The following is a 22,781-nucleotide window of genomic DNA, read 5'->3' as shown; positions in this document are numbered from 1 at the left end:
CCCTCTGAAAGAGATAGACCCTCAGTAGAAAGGAAGTCCTCTGTAGAGAGGAGGCCTTCTGTAGTTGATAGGCCCTGTGAAAAGAGGAGGCCCACAGTAGAGAGGAGGCCCTCTGTGTTTTGATTTTTTTTTTTTTGCAAATTTGTGTACGTACAGGTCAATACGAGATCGTGACTGTAATTACACCAACCAACCGTGTCAAATTGAATCGGAATTCATATGTGTACTATGGAGTGTGAAGGAACTCCGGCTTGTACTACCATACTAAAAGAGTTGTAAAATTTGTGATTTGGAGCAGTGTTTTGACAAATGCTTTTTGCAAATTTTCTCGGCGCTCCGCGCCTCCGATTCATGCACCAATCAATTAGAAAGGTCGTGACTGTAATAACACCAACCGTGTCAAATTGAATCAAAATTCCCAAAGTGTATAGTCGACTACAGAATGATCCACTCCTCAGAAGCTATCAGTTGACTGGAGCGTTAGTTGTGCCGTTTATCACGCAATTAAGCGCCTGTCGATTGTGAGCATTAGGACAAAGTTATAATTTGTGAACTCAGCCCGTGTGATGCGGCACAGCCTACCACTCCAGGCAAATATTTGCCTGTGAAAAGTGGAACATCATTCTTAAAAAAAACTTTTTTTTGCAAATTTTCGCAGCGCTTCGCGCCGCCGGTTCGTTAACAGGTCAATAAGAGAGATCGCTACTGTATGCTACTAATGCATTAGGCTAAAAGTGCGGTAACAATATCAACTTCTATGTTTTTAAGTCGGTCGATACGCCCCCCCCCCCCCAAGTAAGAAATCCGTGGCGACGCACTTGCATAGGTGGATTTAACTAAAACTACTGAGCCGAGTAACTTGTAACGATAAAGCTTCATCTTATAGAAACGACGAAGACGAAATGCCTTTTGATCTCGACATACTCGCTCCCCTCCCCCGGTCGTCAGAATTCATCCATCAGACCCGTCATGTCGGCCGACCTGTAACCCCCCCCCACAAAAACGTTCGCCTAGATCCTCCCTTGCCCTCTGTAGAGAGGAGGCGCCCTGTAGAGAGGAAGCCCCCCCCCCGGATCCTCCGCCCCCCCCCCCCTGGCCAAATCCTAGGTACGTGCCTGCAATTGTTTCGTGCATTTTGGGAGTATTCGTGTGGCTACACGACCTACAACTTTAAAAACAAATTATGCTTCCAATGATATGCAGAATGCGGGGGTTTTGCGAAATACTACAACAGAAATTGTTCTGTGACTGTCCTGTTTTACCGATCACGATCCGCCTAGGGTGAAGTCGTATAAGAGTACGCACTTAGTGGATTTGTTGCTCTCATTTGTTTAATATTTGAAAGAAAGAAATCGCAAATAGGGAATATTAAAGTTCATTGAATTAGCCATCATCCCATGGGGCAACGATCCTTCAGCGTAAATGGAAGTGGTCTAAAACTGACATTTTCTGAACCGCTGCAGTTGCGTACTCTTACCATATGGGGTGTGTAAGATTACGCACGCCAGGCGGGTGGAGTACGCAAGCATATGAACGCACACCTATGTAGCTTGTACTGTCCAAATGCTTAACTTCAAACTCAGAGGGCATTTAAGTTAATTCTAGTATCCAAAAAGAAAAACATAAAATAAATCTTTCAAGTCTATAAATCAGTAAATAATCATGTCGTGTGTTTCTTTAAAAACATCAAACATGCACAATTAAAAGGGAGAATAACTCGTATTTGGAAGAATTTCGGGTACGCATCTGCATCACAGTGCTCCATTGATGATATACCTACAAAACAAACGTCATTGAGCGATAGATTAATAATTGTATATTTCTGTATATTCGATTTAATGTATAATTCTGCGTACTCTTACCCTCCTGAACAGTGCGTCCTCTTACCGTACATGCAATTCGCGCACAAAACAACCCCGAAACGTTGTGCAAAACTTCGCAAACAGAATATTGCACTGCACAGTATTTCCCCAGATAACCTCACAAGTTTCCCACAACAATCGCGGAAATGTACCTTATCTGAACTGCCAAGTATCAACATTATTGTACCATACCATAATAATATCATAACGCTCGAAAATAATATTCATCGCCTTAAACTCAACAGCGTCGCCGCTCAACGCCCACGTTCCGTTGGTGACAAGCACGCACTGGCGGCTTCATGTCACTTCATGAACTCGACAAACCCGCGTTGCTAAGCAACCGAAACAGCTGATGCGTACTCTTATCGCCCGCGTACTCTTACCCGCCCTTACCCTACTTTGTCGATACCGCTATCGTGGCCCTAGAAGTAGTCGAGGAGGTCCCTGAAACAGCCAAAAGGGAGCCATTAAACAGTCTACAATCTTTACACAAAAACTTGACCCTTCCGAAATGAAGTGGGTGATTGGTGAAAAATGAGTAGGTACCTAGATATTAGGAAATTGCAGGGGTACCTCCAAGGAACCCCTAAAACAGTTTGCCAAACTAGGGGATAGGAATCTAAATACTGAATCAATCAAGAAATTGAATCTCTCATCAGCCTTAAGTATAAGAAGAGCATACATATACCGTTTTAGTGGCTGGCATCACTTTGCATTTGAAAAGAGCGGGAACATACACTGCATAAATGTGGTTGCAAAACGTTGAGCCGGAATATAAATACCTACGCCTTATTTTATAAGCCTGAACTTGGATCCAGGGGGAGAGAATAAGTCATATCACTCAAGTCATAGACCCGCTTTTCACCACCATGGTCCACGCTCCCTCCCCCCCCCCGGTCAACACCTTTTCCACTGCTGATTTTTTCCTCCCCCCCCCCGCTCAGCACCTTTCGTCGCCGCCCCACCGGCGCGGCATCCGGGGTTCAGCCCCCCCAACCTATTTTGCGATCCTACACCCCTGCTGCCGTGTCATTCGACCCACTTCTCCAGCCAGCACGAGAAGCGTTCAGTCATTTGACCTGGTGTGACCTGACCCGGCAGCAGTCACGAAAGTGTTAACCCTCGCCCTGGCAGGGCCTTTTTCATAACACGGCCTGGCAGGGGGGGGGGTCGATGCGACCCCCCCCTCGCGATTGGCTCCTATGGCACCTAGAAACACCAAATTTGGTAGGTAGGTGGGCCCCCCGGAGTTCTCGCCCCTGTGCAAATTTGGTTGCTCTAGGTCAATATTTAGGGGGGTTTTGGGGGGTATAAATGTAAAAATTTCGCTAAAAACAGGTCAAAAGTTTTTCGCTTATAACTTTTGATCTAATTAAGATAGAGCAAAAAGAAAAGCACCAGTGAACTCAGCACGTCAAGGCGCGTCGAATGATGTACTTTTTAGCTTGCTTAAGTGTACTTAAAGTTTTTCTTAAATTTTAAGTAAACTTTAAGTAATGAATTAAGTTTAAGTTAACCAAATTGCATCATATCGCATATCATTCGATTCGGCTGATCACCAGGAACACAATGACACCATTTTTTAAGCTCTAGCGTCATTATGTGCCAAGTTATTGGCAAAAACGTCATTTGACCTCAGTTGACCTCATTTGACCTGACCCATGGATAAGTACGCCAAACAAAGAAGCACCAAGTGACCTGCTGTTAAGAACTGTGGTTTCAAAGCACAAAAGTGATAGAACGAAGCGGATATCTCCAGTATTTTCCGAATTTAGTATTTTCCCATAGGCTTAACATTACGACGTAATGACCTCTAACTGACCTCAGGTCAGTGACCTCAAAAAACCCGAACTATATGTTATACAACTCGGTGAACTTAGCACATCCTGAAAGTTTGAAGGAAATCAGTCCAAAACTGTGAGTTGGACAGGTGCAAAAAGAAAATTGAAATTTGACCATGACCTTGTACCGGTTTTTCTGACCTGGTGACCTGACCCAAGGTCACCCGGACCTGAAATTTTCAGGTCATATGTAAAAAGGTTGCCCCATAAGCTGTGCCAAATTTGGCGGCGCTGCGCGCCGCCGTTTTTACGCTATCTTCGAAAAACCTTAGGGGGGGGGTCGCATCGACCCCCCCCCTGCCAGGGCGAGGGTTAAGTCTTTTGCCCTGTTATGACCCATCCCCGTTGGAAAGTGTTTAGTCGTTTGTTGACCTGACCTGACCCGGCCTGCAGGTAACGAGGAGACGGTGCGCCAGATCCGCGCCGCCGGCGGCGAGGCCCACGCCTACACCTGCGATCTGTCCAACCGGGAGGTCATCTACAAGACGGCTGAGCGGGTCAAACGCGAGGTCGGAAAGGTGAGAGCTGCTCACAGGGGTGACATAGGTGAGAACTCCCCGTGAGATCAGGTGAGTGAGAGCTTCCAGGCGATATCGGATATGTGTGAGTGAGAGCTCAAGGGTCAAATGCATGAGCTCAGAAAGCTAGATTCTTATCCCTCGCCCGCACATGCCATTTTCCCATCCTAGAACGCACATGGGGGGGGGGGGGGTGGTTGCCACCCCCCCCGCGCCATTTCGTTCCTGTTGGAGATAGAGCTTAGCAGTAAAGACCAAAAAGATTCTTTGGGAAGAGACGAATCCAATGATACCCAGTTTTACCTTCTCAGGTCAGTCATTGACCTTCCAGGTCAGGTCAAACTAAAAAATGTTGCTGTTTTGGGTCACCGTTGGATATCAAGTGCGCTGCTTATCAAATACCGATGACGATGCTGTTTTCTGGTGTCAAGCCAGCTAGAACCTCTTTGTCACACTATCTGACCAGAATTTTGCTGCTGAGGTCATTTCAGGTCAAGTTAGGTCAAGGTCAATTATATGTGTTTGTATGTCTGTGTGTGTCTGTGTGTATACTGATGTGTGCACCGATTGTTTTTGGGTCCATATCACATGAAATCAAGATCTGAGAAGCTTTTACCAAAAATGCAGTCAAAAAACTTCACAAAAAGTAAATTCAGCTTGCCTAAAACGCAATTATCTTAGATGACCTAGGTTGACCTTGACCCTGACCTTGACCCCTGTACATCGTCGAACAACATGTTCCATGATAGGTGGGAGGTAAGACTGGCAAAAAAGGCCGAAATCAGGGTGTCAAAAGCTCACAAGGCCCATGGCAAAAGCAAGATGTTGAGAATTGGCCATTTGGGTCATGACATGACCTGAAAAACAAGGTCATATCTCCGAAACCAAAAATCACAGAAACTTGAAATTTTCAGTGGACATCAAGAAAGGATAGACGAGCAGCTATACGAAAAATCAGCCTTCTAGCTCTAAAAATGTTGAGTGCAGAGCAGAAAGACTGCCTGGGGGGGTGGCAACCACCCCCCCCCCCCATGTGCGGGCGAGGGTTATGGGGGGGGGGGGTCGACGACTAGGTCAGATAGAGGAGCGCTCCCAACGAGGTGAGGTAGGTAAGCGATAACTCACCTTCAGGGATCAGATGCGAGGTCAAATGGGTGAGACGGCCAACAGGGGTCAGATGGCTAAGACTGCCTTCATGGTCTAAACGTGAGGCCGGGTAGGGGATAGATTATCCGTTACGGCTCGCACTGGGGTCGGGAAAGGGAGATCCTTCCAAAAGTGACTCGAATTGTTGGAAGATGAGCAGCGGTCACGGCTCTCTATAGCCACTCTTCAGCTGTGGATCGGAGAGATACGAGCTCCTCACATGGACCAGAGCCAGCCATACCACCCACGTTGTGTGTCTCTGAGACGCGGCGGCCGGACGAGCTCTGTTTACTCGACTCCCGCGCAGGGCTGACGAGGCAGGACAGTCTGTGTCGCTCTTGGTCCCATTCCAAAAACAGGCTGCGTGCTGGTCGCCGTCGACCCCCACTAGTTTCAGTGGGTTATGAGAGCTCCGTAGCCACCGTGCTCGATATTAGCCCTGATACTTTGAAGCTAAGATGCTCTTCATCTCACTCGGGGTCGATGTCAAGAAAACAGTGCGTCTCTTTTATAACTCACAAATTATAAATAATGCCTTATGATTATCCTCCCTCATGACAAAACAACACCAATGGAGCAGAAAAAAATGTTCCCTGACCAATAATGACCATGGGATATCCTTTTGACCAGAAAGATCATCCTTTATGTTTTGTACATACAAAATGTGGCTAAGCATGTTGGCTACGTATTGCATCCATCCCGTCTAAGTTTATCACTGACATTTTTCGTCAGATATGGCCCCATAAACGTCTTAAAAGCAATGTGAAAACAACTGATGTATTTATACAGGTGCTGGCCGAAATGCATGACTGTTCACTCGCTCAGCTACTGCGAGCTCTGAATAATTTAGCCATGCAAATCGCGCCAGTGTCTGGTCAGTGGTCAGGCCAGTCATCCTCCATTTAACAGCTTCGTGCCGATCACGGCCTCCAAACGCGGCCCCGGATACACATTTCCTCCCTCCGCCTTTGTCCTGCCGCGGTCCGCGACGCTCGGGGTGTCCCCGGCTGCACGGTAGATATTCTGTCCCCGATACGTGTCACGCCGCGGGGACAGTGCGCAGTGCCCTCTGTCGTCCGCCCGGTCCTCCGTCTGAGACGACACGCCGGGCGCGGTGCTGCCGCCTGGCGCCGCTCAGTCGTAGGTGCCGCAGACGGGTCCGAACCGCACGAACTCGTAGGCAGTGCACAGGGCGTCCCGCAGCCGGTACGTCTCCGCCGCGTTGATGGTCTCGGCCACCACCTTGACCTCGACGCTGTAGATGTCGTTGCGGATCCAGGCGCGCTCGTGCATGATGTCCTTGATGCTGACGCCGAGTTTGGCGAGGAGCCGCGTCAGCTCGGCGATCCCGCCGGGCCGGTCGCTGACCGTGACGGTGAACTTGCAGAGGCGACCCTCGGCGGCCAGGCCGCGCTCCAGGCACCTGCCCAGGATGGTGGTGTCGATGTTGCCGCCGCACAGCGGCACCACCACGCGCTTGCCGCGCAGCTCGGGCAGTGCGCCGGACAGGATGGCGGCCAGGCCGCACGCGCCGGCGCCCTCCACCACGGCCTTTTCGACCTCGACCAGACGCAGGATGCTGATGGCGATCTGCTCCTCAGACACCTGCACCATCTTGTCGATGAGCGGCGCGGCGGTGGCGAAGGCGTTGACGCCGACCAGCGGCACGGCCAGGCCGTCGGCGAGGGTCGAGTGGCAGCGCGTGTGCACGGGGCTGCCGTGCTCCACCGCCGCTGAGAAAGAGGCGCACTTCTCCGACTCGACCCCAATTACCAGCACGTTGGGGTTGAGCGACTTCACTGCGAGCGCCACGCCTGCGATGAGTCCGCCGCCACCGACGGGCACCACCACGGCGTCCAGGTTCGACACCTGCTCCATCATCTCCAGGCCCATGGTGCCCTGGCCGGCCAGGATGTTGGGGTGGTCGTAGCCGTTGATGTACATCATGCCGTCCTCCTTGGCCATGGTCATGGCGATCTCCTTGGACTGGGCCAGGTCGTCGCCGCGCACGATGACGTTTGCGCCAAAGTTACGGCACGACTGGACCTTCATGATGGGCGCGATGATCTGCGGACAGAGGTTAGCGATCAGATCTCACGGATCAGCGGACTGAGACGACACTGGACCACTGGTCTCACCGGCAGCGACGGTAAGCCAGGCGAACTTAGGTTAACTACGGTAAACGATGTCAAATCAAAGCCGCGAGCTCGTCAAGTGGTAGACGAATCAGTCGAGCAGGGACTGTCACGATATAAGGTCGGCAATCAGTCAGTTGGGATTATTTGTCTTGTTAAGTTATCATTTTCCGTTTTCAACATTCTGAAGTATTATCACTCTTCATCATCTGCTCTCAGCATGCTTCCCTCATTTTCTGTTTATGAATGTAAGAATGCCCGTTCAAGTTATTTCCCCTACTTTCCCTTTCCGTCGGTTCCGGCTATCTCTTATGCATATATCCGCACACCCACGTCCTTCGCCCCCGCCTCCCATATCCCTCCTCCCCTTCGGCCCCTCCCCTCCTCCCACCCAGTACGTACTGGCATGACGACGGTGACGCTGACGCCCAGCTCCCGGCCGTGGTAACAGAGTGCCAGCGCGTGATTACCGGCCGAGGCGGCGACGACGCCCGCCTTCCGCTGGTCCGCCGTCAGCATCATCAGCGTGTATCGCGCGCCGCGCTCCTTGAAGCTCCCCGTGTACTGCATGTAGTCCTTCTTAAAGAACAGCTGCATGTTGCACTCCTCGGAGATGTAGGAGCGCGTGCACGGCGTGGACATGATGCCCGATTTGATCTTGTAGGCGGCCTCGCAGACGTCCTGGAAGTGTAGTGTGCGCGGGTTGGCCGGGTCGCACCACGGGTCGAACATGACGGTGTCGTCGGCTAGTCGCTGGCTGGGCTGGCGGCGCCGCGGCAGCTCGGGAGAGCTGTCCGAGCCGGACACATAGGGCACGCTGTCGGCCGGCAGGCTCAGCTGCGCCATCTCCGAGGTGGCCACGAAGTACTTGTCCGGGTAGGAGCTGGCCGCGCTGCCATTGGCGATAGGGTCGGTCTTCTGCGGCACGGCTATGGACGGCGTCGGAGTGCCGTTGCAGTCTGCTGCCGGCGCGGTGGGGTCGGCGATCGGCGGGGCCATCTCAGGTCAGAGTTTAACTCAGGGATGAGCTCCTGCCCCCCGCAACAGACGCTGTACTGGAGAGGGACCAGTGATCACTTCTGACGGATGAGGCGATTTGTTGCTGGTCACTTGCCCACCAGACACGAGAGGCTCGGATGTTACTCGGAGCGACGTGGCACCAACACTGACCGGCGGCCGGCGGCTGGCCTGGCTCTAAGGCCCGGCACCGTGTCACCAGACGTCCCTCTCCGCACCCCTCCCTGCTCGCGCAGGCCACTATTCAGGCCGACCTTCGGCGTCCGAGAACGCCACTGCCTAACGAGTGTTGGCAGCATGTGCGCACCTCGCGGCGTGTCACGTGCCTGGCGCGCTTTCGGACTGTCCCGGGTCGTCCATCCCGGCCCCGGGCGCCGTCACTACCGTCCCGCCCCCAGCAGTGACCTATACCCTGACCAACGCGCCCCATACGCCGCGGTCAGTTGTGCTGGCCCGTCCCCAGTCCTTGCGCACTTTCCCTCGCCCCGTCATCTGGCGTTTCTCTGATACAGACCATCTGCAAGCGGATGCGTGTGATATATGTGTTTATGTGATGCGCGCCAACTCTCGCCAGTTATGACCAGAGCTGCCACTTGCAGCTTGCGTGAAAACCATCCAGTTATGTCTGTACTTCATCCCTAAATGTTGACGCGTAGCACGATTTTATTTGCTTTTTATGTTCGCAGTCACTCAAGCATGAAAATATTTGCAGCTATACTGCGCCTTGCGGCCAGCGCGGTGCGAGTGAACTTAGACAAACTTTGAAAAGAGGCGACCAGAAGGGCGCAAAGTGAAAGGGGCGGAGTGAAAATTAAGAATCAAACTAGCGAACTTATGCTCCTAATATTAAATATTTAGCGTTGAAATCACTGCTGTCTCGATAACTCGTGAGCCCAGCAAATTACCTGCTAAACAGCGCATTCAATAAACTCCATGTCAACGCTACTCAGCATAATGATTTTGGTCCTTCCAGATTCGGAAGGACGTGACACGGAATGTCAAATTCGCATCTCCACATGGCTGATACATGTCACCGTGTAGTTATTTGGCCTCTGACCATCAGCAGCGGGCCAATCCTGGAAAACCGTTCCACCCTGCGAAACCCGATCAGCCGGCCACTGCAGTGTGCAATGTGCAACTGAGTTGGACCCTTCGTCCTTCACCTCGGTCGCTTTGGAGCTGGGACTGGGCCGGGCCGAGATGACCCGTAATCTCGGCCACTTTGGGATCACTCCTCTGCTGAACGAAGCCGGCCTGTTACCGGGTGGGTCCGTCGGGTTCGCCAGACCAGACACACGGGGAGCGGGGCCGGCAGGTCCGCGTGACATACCCGGCGTGTCCTCTCGCCGGCTGTTTTTGTGTTGGTTCTCCCGCGACAGTGGCCGGTGCCAAGTGGGGGCTGGCGGCGGCTGATAGCTCGGGTCCGTCTAAATAGAACTGACCTCGAGGGTTAGACCCACAGAGTGACAGAGTGAGGACAGACCCGGCAGACGCGGCAGTGGCGAGCTGACAGCTGACCCGGTCTGTAACCTAGCCTTCTTGAGCCGTCTTGACCTGCCGGAACACCGAACCAAAGCGTCCCCGCCCGATATGATCATGATGGTCGTTGGTCAGTGTCGCGCTCTGAACGAGGTCACGAGCAAAGTCACCGTCTTGGTCAGGGGCTGGGTCATGAGGTGCAGGTCTTCTGATCTACATTGAGAACTCAGAAGGACCATGTGACCCCCTCTGGCACTGTCAGGGTGCCAAGGTCAATCCGTGGAAACATACGCAGTGGGCTGACAGCATCTCGGCCGTGATTGGTCCGCTCCAGGGGTGTGTCTGATGACGTCAGCCACCGCCGGCTGCTCAGGCCTGGACTCGAGCCATCAGGCACTTATGTAATTATCGTAAATTGTCGTCTATCAACTGAGCTTGGAAGGCATCGGCTGAATGAACGATACTACCGTCTAGTCCTGAGAACGTTTTTATAAGTGCGTAATAATACTTTGATTTTGCTTAGATACGCGTTTAACTACTGGTCAAATAAAAAAGTGAATATTATGTTAGGCTGTTGCTGCATTTCATGAACCCTTGGCGGTGTTTCACGGGCTGCTGCTACCACGCTGCTATCAAATTGCGCGAGCTGACGTCACACTTGTGGTAGTGTTGGAGCAATGGGCCTGTTGATGTCTCCATGTGAAAACCCAATTTGACAAGTCGTAAAATCGGCGTGCTGCTATCACCGGTGAAACAGGGCCCTTGGCACTCGGTCACGTAAGTGTAAAACGGTCGGTCACGTCATGTAAAAGCCGCTGTTGGTATTTCCACCGCTCGTTCCCGCTCTGCTATATCCGCCACAGCTGCGAGCTGCCTGATAACTAGACACAGCTGTATCCGCCACGCGGGGCCGCTCCGCACGCTCGTCCCGCCATGAACGATCGAGACTGACATTGAAGGGCTGGTGAACAAAGGCCAAATGAGTACAGTAGAACCGTGGGTGCAGACTAGGCCAAAGCTGACGTTGCCGGAGAAGGCTAGGCCAGGGCTGATGATGTAGGGTCAGACAAGGTTAGGTCAGGTCAGCCCGGCGGGATCAGGTCGTTCATGGACCAATGTCTCCTGTGCTTGTGTAAATGTGGTGCGTCGATAGGCCGTACTGTAGATCCTCATCTGTGCCATCCGGTACCTACGTGTCCGGTAGGGTCTGATCTGGCCAACAGACCACCAGGTCGGGCCGGGAAACCAGCCGCGTACCATCTGTGCACGTGCTCGGCTGCGGTCACGGCACGGATGGCACGAACTCCGTGCGGGGCGGGATACGGATGGCACGGACCGCGTCCCACGGTCAGTCAGGGCCCCTCAGCGACTGCTCAGCCGCTTTAGTGATGCGGATGTGCCCAAAGATCAGCGGCGAAGTCCTGTGTTAGCATAGGCATCCACTGCGTCAGCACTACAAACATCGGCTCATAGCATAGTCATTAGAACAAACATGCTGGGATTTGCCTACGGGCTACGAGGCCCCGTGTCCCGTGGTAACGAATGCACTGCTTATGTCCCAGCCACGTGCAGTGCACTGCATGGAAAACACATAGGTACCCACTCGCTCAGCAGAAGAGCAGTCACTGGTCGGTACTCCGGGACACCACCCTTTGGTTTTTCCCGTATCATTTCGTCATCTAGTTAATATTTATCAAAATCTCCTTCAGCAGCTTCTCCCGACAGATGACAAGTCCCGGTAGACATATATTGACCTCTTTTGATCTCGTTTGACCTTATTTGACCTTATTTGACCTCGAGGTCAACCTTAGTTGACCTCGTTTGACCTTTGTTGATCTGGTTTGACCTTTGTTGACCTCGCTTGACCTCGTGTGATCTCGTTTGACCTCATTTGACCTCGGTTGACCTTGTCTAGGTGACCATTCTGGTGAACAATGCCGGCATGGTGACGGGGAAGCCGCTGTTGGACATCCCCGACAACCTGATCGAGAAGACCTTCGAGGTCAACACGCTGGCACACTTCTGGGTAAGTCGGCGCGCCGTCCACCTGTCCGCTGTGGTTTCTGATTGAATAGGTTACTTTTGATGGTCACAAGGTGAGTGCTTAGAGTGCTCTGTGTTGAGGTTGGTGAAACTTGTCCAATTTAGTAACGTACTGTTTATGATTTTTTTTTTCTGTTCAAAACTTTATACCACTATATTGCCGACACTCGACAGTTGCTTATCTATGTATTATTACTTATAATTTGTACCTATAAACAATAGTTAAACCTGTTCACATGTCAAACATATGTACAGTCACCTGTACCTACAGCATGCTGTAGGAAGTAGGAATGTAGTTGCTAGTATGTTATTGTCATCTTAGTACGTCCACTTGTGTTTTATATAGGGTAAGGTGCCTAATTAGCGACCCCCTTAATTTGAACCGTCATTGCTCACGCTCTGTAGGTGCCACTGTGTTACTGGCTTGATTTTCGGAGAAATTGTTCATTTTTCTATTGAAATATAGTCATTTTCTGCCCCAATATTCACTAACTTATTTGTAGTGAGCATTTTGGCAAACCATTGCAAAAAAAAAACGCTAATAGGGAACTCTTCCCGATTAGCGACCGGGGAGGGTCGCTAATAAGTCTATGGGTTTCCCCATATTAAAAATGGCAAAAAATGCGACGCCTGAAAAGATGAAATATGATCTCAAAAAAGGTAACCTATACGCAAAGCACTCAATCACTCGAACAGGAACGTTTATCCAACACATTTACGTAAGTAAAAACTGATCACGTGATGCACCGAAGGCGAAAAGAAGGCGGAAACCCAAATTTTGGGGCTATCTTGTATGATATTCGAGATCCGCGCTGAATTCGGCACCCCTGCAGTCGGTGACGACATTTGGCATCCCCTGCCACACATTGTAAGCTTCAGCAACACCTCATTTTCATTTCTCTCTTTTCCCCTTTCTTTCCCTTCTTGAGCTATTTGCGACCATGTCAGGCGCAAATAGGAAATATGAGTTGCGACACATTTTTAGCCGCCATGCTGTGCACAGTTGAGCGATTCACTATGGGAAAACGGCAATCAATTAAAAAAGGAATGTCGATTAAGAATAAAAAAGGTGCATCATCCTAATGTGCATCGCTTTTCGTCAGAGAGGGCCCAAACACACACGTTTTGGATAAGAAACTCGTCATTTTTATTTAAACTCATCTGAAACGTCCCACCAGAAACATCGACGACCGGAAAATAATTTAATTTGATAACCAAAGTATGGCTGACCTTTTGACGATGTTTTTACCCCGTTTTCTCCTGCCAGTTTTTCTGTAGGGAGGTGGGTCGCAAATCGGAAAGGGTCGCTAATTAGGCACCTTACCCTATGTTTTAAGTGTCTTTTATCCATATTGTGTCTTTTACCGGTTTAACCCTATTAGTGGCAGGGGGGGTTGTTTTTATCCACCCCTCAGGTTTTTCGGAAATATCCCCGAAACCGCTGAAGCTACGATGCTGAAATTTTCTGACTTTTCCTAAAACTAAATTGGGCACATTCCCTGAAAATTTCAAGTTCATAACTTTACCAGGGGCGGCTCCAGAGCACTGGGAATTGGGGGGTCCTATTCGTGAAGCGAGTCATTTGGGCGAAGATCACGATGCTGCACCAGTTTTACGAACAGTGAATAAAAGGTATCATGTGATAACATATACAGTTATTGTGCATCCTCTTTTGACACGTTTTTGCTTTAATAGGCGGATCCAGGCGTCCAAAAAGGGGGTTATGTAATATGTTTTACCTCCCAACATAGGTGCCCTGACACCGCCTATGCATTACCAATGCAATTTTAGTCGTTCTCTCATAAGAAAATTATAACATAACAAGACCATTACCACCCTTTTTAGAAACAGTACCAACAAAAACCTTATTTACTATACTTTTTGTGTACCCCCAATCTCAATGATCTGTATCCGCCTATGATTTTTGAAAATGCATATTTTTAGGATCCATGTGAATTCCTGGTTCAATCTCTATCGATCGGCAAAAGTTGCGTTAAGATTGGTTCAGAAACCTGGCCGTGATAAACAGTCTAAAATGTATCTGCAATTTGCCCGTGTTTACCCCCCTCTACCCCCCCCCCCCCTATTGACATTTTTTAATTTTTATTTTTTTAGAAATGTAGATCATGTTGAGCGAAATCGAATGCCGTTTGAATTTTGAAAATCGGCCCGTTAGATCTCGAGATATCAAGGGGGGGGGGGTCGTAAACAGCCCCCCCTGCCACTAATAGGGGGTAGCCAGGAGCCTGCCACTAATAGGGTTAATGTCTTCTGCCCATATTGTTGAAGCGAGCACATGAAAAACCAGTGATAAACTGGATGAGCTTTAATTATACTCTGATTCGGATTCTGGTAGTGGGACATGCTTCAGTCTTCGCTTCAGTCAACGCCCTATTCCTATTACATCTGGCTCGAAAAAAAAAAAATCGAGAGTCGTGGCGTATCGCGCTATCGCGGGTAGACGCCCGGTCTGGTTCTCAATCTCATCTGAAGTGGATCACAAGAGGCCTCATATGACATTTTCAAATATGAAGAATGGACACTCGAGAGACCCTATCAGCACCACGCTAAGCCGCTCACATGAGATGTCATTCATGGATTAGCAGTGTCTCGTGTACCTAAAGCTATACCTAAACCCTCGCCCGTATAGGGGGGGGGGGGTCGAACGGACCCCCCCCCCATGGTTTTTCGCGAATAACTCGCGTAAAAAGCGGCCGATCGCGACGAAACTTTCAGTACCCTCGCGTTCATCAATTTCACACCTACCCTGAAAATTTCATGACCCTGAACCAAATGACCTTTGACCTGTGACCTACTATTCGAGACCATGTTTGGCTGGAATCGCAATTCGGCGTATGTCGGCTCGCATTAGCCGCGCGTTTGCAGTCTTTTCGTGGTTTCAAGCGTTCAAACATGTGATATGATGTTGCTCCCATGCATTAGGGTGGGTGTCAAGGTCACCTGAAGGTCAGGTCAGGTCATTGACCTTTGATGACCTCGGTTCACTTTTTCGAGTTTTACATGTTTCTAGGCCAGTTTTTTTAGCTGAATTCGAATTTAGCAACCATATGAACATTTACGAAGTAGTTTTGGTGCCTTCGTAACATGTTACGAAGCTGTCAGAGGCGGTTGCCACCTACTACAAATACCCTTACTGGTTGACCTGACCTGACCTGACCCGACCTGGCCTAAATACATGAAGACATCATCGGTGATCAAAACTAACATGATATTCGTGATCAGCACCCCGAAAAACCTCATGGCAGCCACACTTTACGACGTTCTAACAGGGCCCGATTTTCCCGCCTTTGGGGTCATTGACCTGACCTGCAAGGTCAACCAATGACCTAGGACCTTAAAATTGGGTATCATCGGCTTCCTCTCGTCACGGGCAACACGCTCGTTTTTCCGCGAAGCTCTAGCTCGATCAGGGGCGAAACGGCAAGGGGGGGGGGTCCAACGGACCCCCCCCCCCTATACGTTCGCGGCTGGAAAAACACCAATACGGGCGAGGGTTAAAGCGTCTTCGTTTGGTTTTATATGGCGAGAACCATAACTGAATCGTTATGCGATATGGACTGAATTTACTTCCATGAATGGCAAGAGACAAGAGACATGAATGGCAAAAGAGATGAATGCAAGGGGGACCAGTAGCAATGGTGGTTTACTCAAAACTGTCGTGTTAAATCACATTTTTATACCAACTTACGTTACTCTGACCAAGCGGACCTCCGAATAACTGTATTTCCTGCTCCTAGATGTCGCTAGTAGTTCAGCGCCTAAAAGCATGCTGTGCCGCAATGACTGACCGGATTCTGGCTTTTTTACGGACGCTGTTCCAACTGCACCATGCCACGCCGGGGCTGCCGATGACCTCCACTGACCCCTGCTGACCTCAGCTGTCCTACGCTGACCTCTGCTGACCCTTGCTGACCCTCCACCCCGCCCTGCAGACGTGCAAGGCGTTCCTGCCGGACATGATGATCGCCAAGAAGGGTCACGTGGTGAACATCGCCAGTCTGGCCGGCCTGCAGGGCATGGGCCGCCTCACCGACTACTGCGCCTCAAAGTTCGCCGCCGTCGGCTTCCACGAGTCCCTCACCGTCGAACTGAAGGTAATAAACTACCTAATTATCTTTGGCCTCGGAGTTCAATAATTAAATTCAACTTTCCCAAAATAACTTTGAGATAGGTATGTTGCAGTCGCTTTGTTAAAAAATAAATGCGCTGACTTTTAGTTATACCTATAAATACAAACAGAAAGATCATTATTGAATCGCATTTATGAAATGTTTTATGGCATGCGTCTAAATCTATTTTAAGCACGAGCAAAGCCGATTTATCATCGCGCTGGGCCATTTGCAAACATATTGTTTGAACAATGCCAATATCGCGCATCTGATTTATTTGCTCTTTCCATGTCGGTGGGGCGCTGTATCTTATCGTTGCCCCGGCCGTGTCACCCTGTCGCCCCTTATCAGAGCGGCCCGGCTTGCTCGGGGTGACCGTCTCTGTTTACATTGCCGATGTGCAGCGCTCCCCGGCCCCAGCCCTCCGGCCTCCAATCCCCGGTCTCAGCCGCTCATCCCCACACTTCAGCCTCCATCCCCGCCCCAGGTTCCCAGCCCCTGCAGCCCCAGCCTCTCAGCCCCTGGCCCAGCCTGCCTGTGGATAGCCACTTCCGAGTGCTGTTTGCAATGGCGAATGGCGATATTTCACAATCAGCTATCGGTGCTGTTCGCGTGGCCCCTGCACCCTGCACCTTCCGGCTCTGACCTACGCATGCGTGCCCCAGGTCGGAGGTCACGAGGGCGTGAAGACGACCGTCATCTGCCCGTTCTTCATCAACACGGGCATGTTCGATGGCGCCAAGTCTAAGTGAGTAAGCCGTGTCCGTCCCCTTTGAGACCGTACGGGCACTTCTAGCTCACAAGACTCTGGAGTGCTTCGTGTCAGCACCTAGCAGCTGTAAATGGCGACACTGGCTTATGCGTGCTGAGTCATTATCCCAGCTGTTACTGGCGCTTTGCAGGCTGACTCACGCTCTGACGCGCCGGATTACGCCAGTGTTTTCCCTGAGAAAGTGTTGGGGGTTTCCATGGGAAAATGTGGGAAATGAGTGTTTCTCCGGGATAGTCTGATTGGAGCCGAGTGTTCTCTGCGAGTTTCTGATGGATTAAATTGGTGACCCGAGTCACGAGGGACCACCGTCAGGTAACCACGTCACATTTTCTGCGGCCGGGTACGGTAATCGCAGTGTTAAAATGGCGTGCCCTGTTCATTGTTTCAGCATCATCCCGTTCTTGGAGCCTGAGTACGTGGCTGAGCGGATAGAGCAGGCCATTCTGCTGAACGAGGAGCAGGTCCTCATCCCCGGCTACCTGTCGGCGCTCTTCTACCTCAAACTGTGAGTATACGGCCACCGAACTAAGCACCCGCCCTGCCTGAGCAGTGAGCAGTGACCTGACCTCGCGTGTAACGGGCGCGGCACACCGCAAGCCTTGGGAAAGCACCGGTCCGCAATTCGTGGGAAGGCCCTAGCCTGCCGTGAGCGTTCGTTCACAGTTCACAGGGCGACCGGTCGAGTCTGGCGGCCGTGCCGCTCGAGCGGTGACCGCGGCCCCTTCACCCGGTGCTGCAGCGCGGCGGAGCATCCCACCTCCGCTCGTTGTGGTCTCTGCAGTGGCTGCGGAATGTGCGAGGTCGCGGCTGCCGGCGACTCTGTGTCAGCTCTGTGTTGGGTGGTAATGGTGCCGCTACAGTAGAACGAGTGCGCATGACTGTATATAACGATGCTCTGTTATGAAGTGTGCTTATGTGGCTCAGGTCAGAAGGTGTTGCGCCAATGACCTTTACTGTGTCTCTTCCCGGTTTGGACCGCACCCCTGCTGCTTCCCCAGGATTCGGAGAAGGGAGAAGTCTCTCAGTCATCCACTTGCTGGCAGAGCGTCTATCCTTTCATGCACAGGGAACCTATAGGCAAAGGCGCTATAGAAGACGTACGACACTCGTCTATAGTTTTGATTGTCCCGACTGGGCTATCAGAGGTCTTCCCCTCCCATTTCTCCCACCTGGGATGAACCGGCACCGGAATGATGCACGTCGCTGTGGGTTTTATGTGGGAATCGAGCGCCCCACCGCCGAGTTTCCCGGGGAGAAGCAGCAGGGGTACGCCCCCCCACCCCGACTCCCCTCGCTCCCTGCTGACCGGGCCGCTGCGCCAGGGCCATGCCTTGGCGCGCCTACTGGACGCTGGGGCTGGCCTTCAAGGTGGAGCGCGCTATGGACACGTTCACCGGCCGAACCAAGCAGGCGTAGTGGGGCGGTGGGGCCCGCCGCCGCCGCCGCCTGTCGCGCCTCCCTCCAGGTGGGATCGTCGGGCCGGCTTGAGACGAACACGCACCACGTGCATGAGCTGTTCACGGCGTCCAATCTTGCAACAGGTCGAACATGCCTGCACCGGCTAATGCTGCCTTATTGTGTCGGGCCGTCCGTGCCGTATACTTCCTGCTTGTACCGCCTACATGCTGGCTGAGCTGATTGTACCGTGCCGTCTTGTCTGCTTGATCGCTCGAGAAGCCTGCCGCCTTTAGGTACGCTCTTTGTGCTGTTTGCATGCGTCCTCTACTTTGTGCGTGCTTGTTCCTCTTCATCTGGGTTGTACACCGGGGTTGCATGATGACAATCTTCATCGCATTGCTTGGATTGGCCGCTTGTCTAGAAGTTGGGTTGTATCATTTCTTCACCGTACAGGCAATCGAATGCACCTGGATCGTGCATCATGACATCGTGAACGTTGCCCTCGCCATCTCCCTATATAACTCCGCAAGGCACATTATAACCTTACTTTCAAGACATCCCTCAAGCTTATCAAAAACCGCATGTCGATGCGATAAATAACTCAACTCTAATGGGTCGAGAGCGGAGAGACAATGGGTTACCAACCGTTAACTTCAGGGACCCGAGACGTTCCGTAATCTGTATTCCGCCCCCCCCCCCTCCCTGTTCACTGCTATAGCCTATAGATCTGTCTGAAATCGCACCCACCACCGAGAGTTAGTGTCCGCCCGTCCCGTCGTGAACATCCCGGCTCCCTCTCCCTACACTATTCCCTCTCCTCTGCAACTACCTCCTCCCTACAAACGTTTATCTGCCGAGTTTAACGCAGGCGGCCAGCATTCCCCACTGCCTTCACGAAAATAAGTGTAGGGGAGAGTGGGGCACATTCGTGCAAAAAATGGATAAACCCATATATCTGTTCTTTGGTTAGTGCAATGGCAAAATTGTTGATTGTAGTATGGAAAGGAAGTATTGCAGATAGTTTTCCTCTTTAAAAGTTATCCTATAAAATTATTGCTTCCATTAGAAAAAATGACTTTTATTAACTCTGAACATTTGCACGAAACTGCCCCACCTATGGGGCACATTCGTTCAAGAGATGGGGCACTTCCGTTCACCCGGCAAAATTCGAGAAATTACCGGGCATTACCAGAAATTTACCAAAGGAAATTGGCAGGGGGTCATTTCACTTGATTCCTTTCGACAAGAATGCATTGCACAACAAATGTAGAAAGAATGGGCTGGCCAACAAGAATGTGCCAACTGCCGGCCTCCGTGACCTCGCCAAGTTCGCGTGAATTGCTCGTCACGACGTCGCAAGCAGTCGAGACTGAGTCAGGCGAGCGTCATTAGAGAAACCTACTACAGATAAAGTCATAAATCGCAAAAACTAAAAAAAAAATATGCACGAATGTGCCCCCAGGCAGTGCGTACACGAACCTGCCCCACAACGTTATTAGTAATATATTTCAAAATTTCTTTTTGAAAAAATGACACTTTTTCAACAAACAAGTTTGCAGCAGTTCCGTGAATAGAGTGGGCTTCTTCACCCCCAATTTTGAAAAGCTGAACCACATTTCCGAGTCAGGATCACGAAAATGGATGATATGAGAAAAGTTTGGAAAGCTCATGAATATTACAAATTTGCGTTTTTATCAAGCATGACAGCAGGTACAGTGTTGTCTTCTACGGTGAACGAAGGGCGGCAATGATAGACATATTTCCATAATTTACCTTGAGCTCGTGCAGTCACTCGTGTTCCCATAAACTGCTGAAAACGAATGTGCCCCATGCACGAATGTGCCCCACTCTCCCCTAGAGTCTACCTCAGTTGCACGGTTAACCCTAGAACGCCTAGGGGGGGGGGGGGGTTGTATCAACCCCCCCCCCCTGAGGTTTTTTCGAAGTGCACGCTAAACGGCTTGTCGTAGCGGGCTGAAATTTTCAATACCCTCTGGGGCAACCTTTGCGCATCTTTTGCCGAAAAAAATTGATCGGGTCATGTCAGGTCACGGAGTTATGACGTCATAAGAGGTACAGCCTCCGGCCGGATTTTCACAAACTGAGTGCCAACGCCCGAGGTTTCCTGCCGGTGGTACGGACATCGGTTGATGGATCGTGATGAAACTTCCCATGCATGTTGGGGCAAGTATTGGCTATCATATGGTATAAGAAATTTGACCGGGTCAGGTCAGGTCACGGAGCTATGACGTCACAAGAGGAACAGCGTCCGGTACTATTTTTGAAAAGCGCCCGAACCACTATTTTGCTAATTCTTGTCACCTCAATGGGAATATGCAGCAATATTAGCTTCTATAGGGAGCAAATGGACCTCCCAAATCCAAAAATACAATCAGATTTCAAAAATTTAAATTTTGATTTTTCGAATTTCTGCCGCCGACTGTGACCTTGCCGACTTCCGGCGCTCCCAACGCGCCATTTTTAGAGCTAGGGAAACGAAATACATACCAAACGATAGAGAATTGATCAAAGAACACGATAGTGAAGGTTTCAAGTCGATATCTCCCACCGTTTTGCCGCAATCGCCGCCGAAAGTTGAAAAATTCTATTTTTCCGAAAATTTGACCTTTGACCGGTCAAAAGTAGGTCAAATGTTGACCTAGGACCAAAAAATATACCACCAATCGCGAGATCTCGTTGAGAGCAATCCGTTGGTTTTTTCCGCTAAGCTCTACGACCTTCCGTTTCGAAACGCCAGGGGGGGGGGTCGTAACAACCCCCCCCCCCCTGGTCGTTCGTGTTATGAGAAATGGCCTGGTCATGCGAGGGTTAATTATCCGTGTCCAAGTGCACGGATAATTGCCAGCTTTCATCCTCATGCCATCATTTCGAGCGAGCGCCATGTGCAGAGTTGCAGCGAGCGGCGTCCATCCACCCTTCCCCGTAGGCAGGTTTGTGCAGACTGCATATACGGACATGGGGACGGGGAGACACGCACTCAGTTGTAGTGTTTAGCATGTAAATGGGCGATAAGTGCCCATGAGTGGCGTACTTTGGTAGTGCTTGAAGTTTATAAATGGATTCAACTAGTCCTGAAGTCAGGCCAACGAGGGATAATTTGGCGAACGTTTCATCCCCTTCCCCCCATGCATATGTAGTTTTCATTGCCAGTGTGGAAGCATAACGATGCACATCAGTACACTTATTGTGACTTGCCTTGGTCATTTTTGACTTTAATGGAGTTGAAGTGCGTTAAGAAGCCTACCGTAGACTCTGACATGGTCTTTCAGACTGGTTCCGCTCTCACCGCCCCGTCTAACATCTGTGCCCCGCGCTGATGACAGGTCGCTGAACTACGCTGTTCTGTACGAGATCGGGAAACTGCTCCGACTGCACAACCCCATGGAGACTTTCCGCGGCCGCCAGCCACCCGTCACCAATGGAGTCACCAACGGAACTGCCAATGGCGGCACCAATGGCGTCACCAATGGTCACGCTAATGGCATCACCAATGGTGCTGCGAACGGTTCCAGTAACGGCGTCACCCGTCACCGCCAAAACGGCTCAGCGGCGGTGGAGGACCACTGAGTGTGACACAGGCGAGCACTGGGATAGGAGACTTTTCGAGGTGTGACCCGAGGGACTTCAGCCGCGCTGCCAGTGACCCGGGGCGGGGTCGTGACAGCCAGGGGTTGGGTGCTGGCGAAGGACGTGCGAGTTCAGAGGAGGGAGGGGGCACGACAGGCGGCGTCAGGTCAGAGGCGGACGCAGGTTGAGTCCACCGACCAGACAGGGGAGGGAGGGGAGGGGATCAGGGAACCATCCATGACACTGTGTAATTGCGCTTTGAAGACCCGCTGCCCGATGTCCAGCCGCCTGGCTGGTATATGCGAGCTGAGATCGTGGGGCTTCTATGTCAGTCATGCTGCCCACTGGCCTCCTGGGGCGTGGAATGCCGCTCGCTGGGACACAAATCGTGCCTATGGGGTGCAGCCAGAGGAGGGGCTGTGGCGATGGCAGAAGTGCTGCCATCGGAAATTCGGGGTAGGTAGTAGGGAGTGATCGGACCACAAATACGAAACCTCACTGGGGGTGATACACGTGCCAATCCTGTTGATTATTTGGTGAGTGGTGACCACTGGGGACACGGCATGCAATGGGGATGACACGAAATATATCGCTATGTATCGATTCGTTTTTCGTTCGCTGAGAAGCGGACGTAAAAGAGAAAAAAGAAGCCACCCTTCTCGTGAGAATGCAATAAAGCAATTATAACTGCACGAACGCAAAGCAATCGAACATTGGGAGCCTGCCGTATCGTCATGGTCATATCCGTGCCTTGCCACCCTCTGCCAGCCAGTCATGGCCGTCCCTGGGCAATCGTTTGGCTTCGGCGGTGTCCACGCCCCACTGACTCCGCCCACGGCGTGCAGACCGGTT

At 51.2% G+C, this 22,781-nt stretch overlaps 2 protein-coding genes across 3 annotated transcripts in view; one reads left to right on the top strand and one right to left on the bottom strand.

Moving 5' to 3' along the window:
• The window catches only part of LOC122367732 (epidermal retinol dehydrogenase 2-like), a 33,244-nt gene extending 10,714 nt beyond the window's left edge, over positions 1-22,530 (top strand). The window contains exons 2-8 of one of the 2 annotated variants that reach the window (XM_043341088.1): positions 4,097-4,221; positions 11,914-12,024; positions 15,995-16,156; positions 16,837-16,919; positions 17,332-17,448; positions 18,266-18,408; positions 21,686-22,530. In XM_043341088.1, the coding sequence (XP_043197023.1) occupies positions 4,097-4,221; positions 11,914-12,024; positions 15,995-16,156; positions 16,837-16,919; positions 17,332-17,448; positions 18,266-18,359 (692 nt within the window). In that variant the 3' untranslated portion in view covers positions 18,360-18,408; positions 21,686-22,530. The remainder of the gene's footprint in view (positions 1-4,096; positions 4,222-11,913; positions 12,025-15,994; positions 16,157-16,836; positions 16,920-17,331; positions 17,449-18,265; positions 18,409-21,685) is intronic. The other variant, XM_043341087.1, reaches the window with a different exon arrangement.
• Positions 6,131-8,966, bottom strand: LOC122367731 (L-threonine dehydratase catabolic TdcB-like). The gene is made up of 2 exons (XM_043341086.1): positions 7,905-8,966; positions 6,131-7,434 (listed from the first exon to the last, which is right to left on the bottom strand). The coding sequence occupies exons 1-2, from the start codon at positions 8,499-8,501 to the stop codon at positions 6,502-6,504; spliced, it is 1,530 nt and encodes a 509-aa protein (XP_043197021.1). The 5' UTR covers positions 8,502-8,966; the 3' UTR covers positions 6,131-6,501.
• Positions 22,531-22,781: the final 251 nt, after the last annotated feature.

This window comes from Amphibalanus amphitrite, unplaced genomic scaffold (assembly GCF_019059575.1).
Source record: "Amphibalanus amphitrite isolate SeventyFive unplaced genomic scaffold, NRLGWU_Aamphi_draft 000893F_arrow, whole genome shotgun sequence".
Classification (NCBI taxonomy): Eukaryota; Metazoa; Arthropoda; class Thecostraca; order Balanomorpha; family Balanidae; genus Amphibalanus; species Amphibalanus amphitrite.
This window is presented reverse-complemented; position numbering and strand designations above follow the sequence as displayed.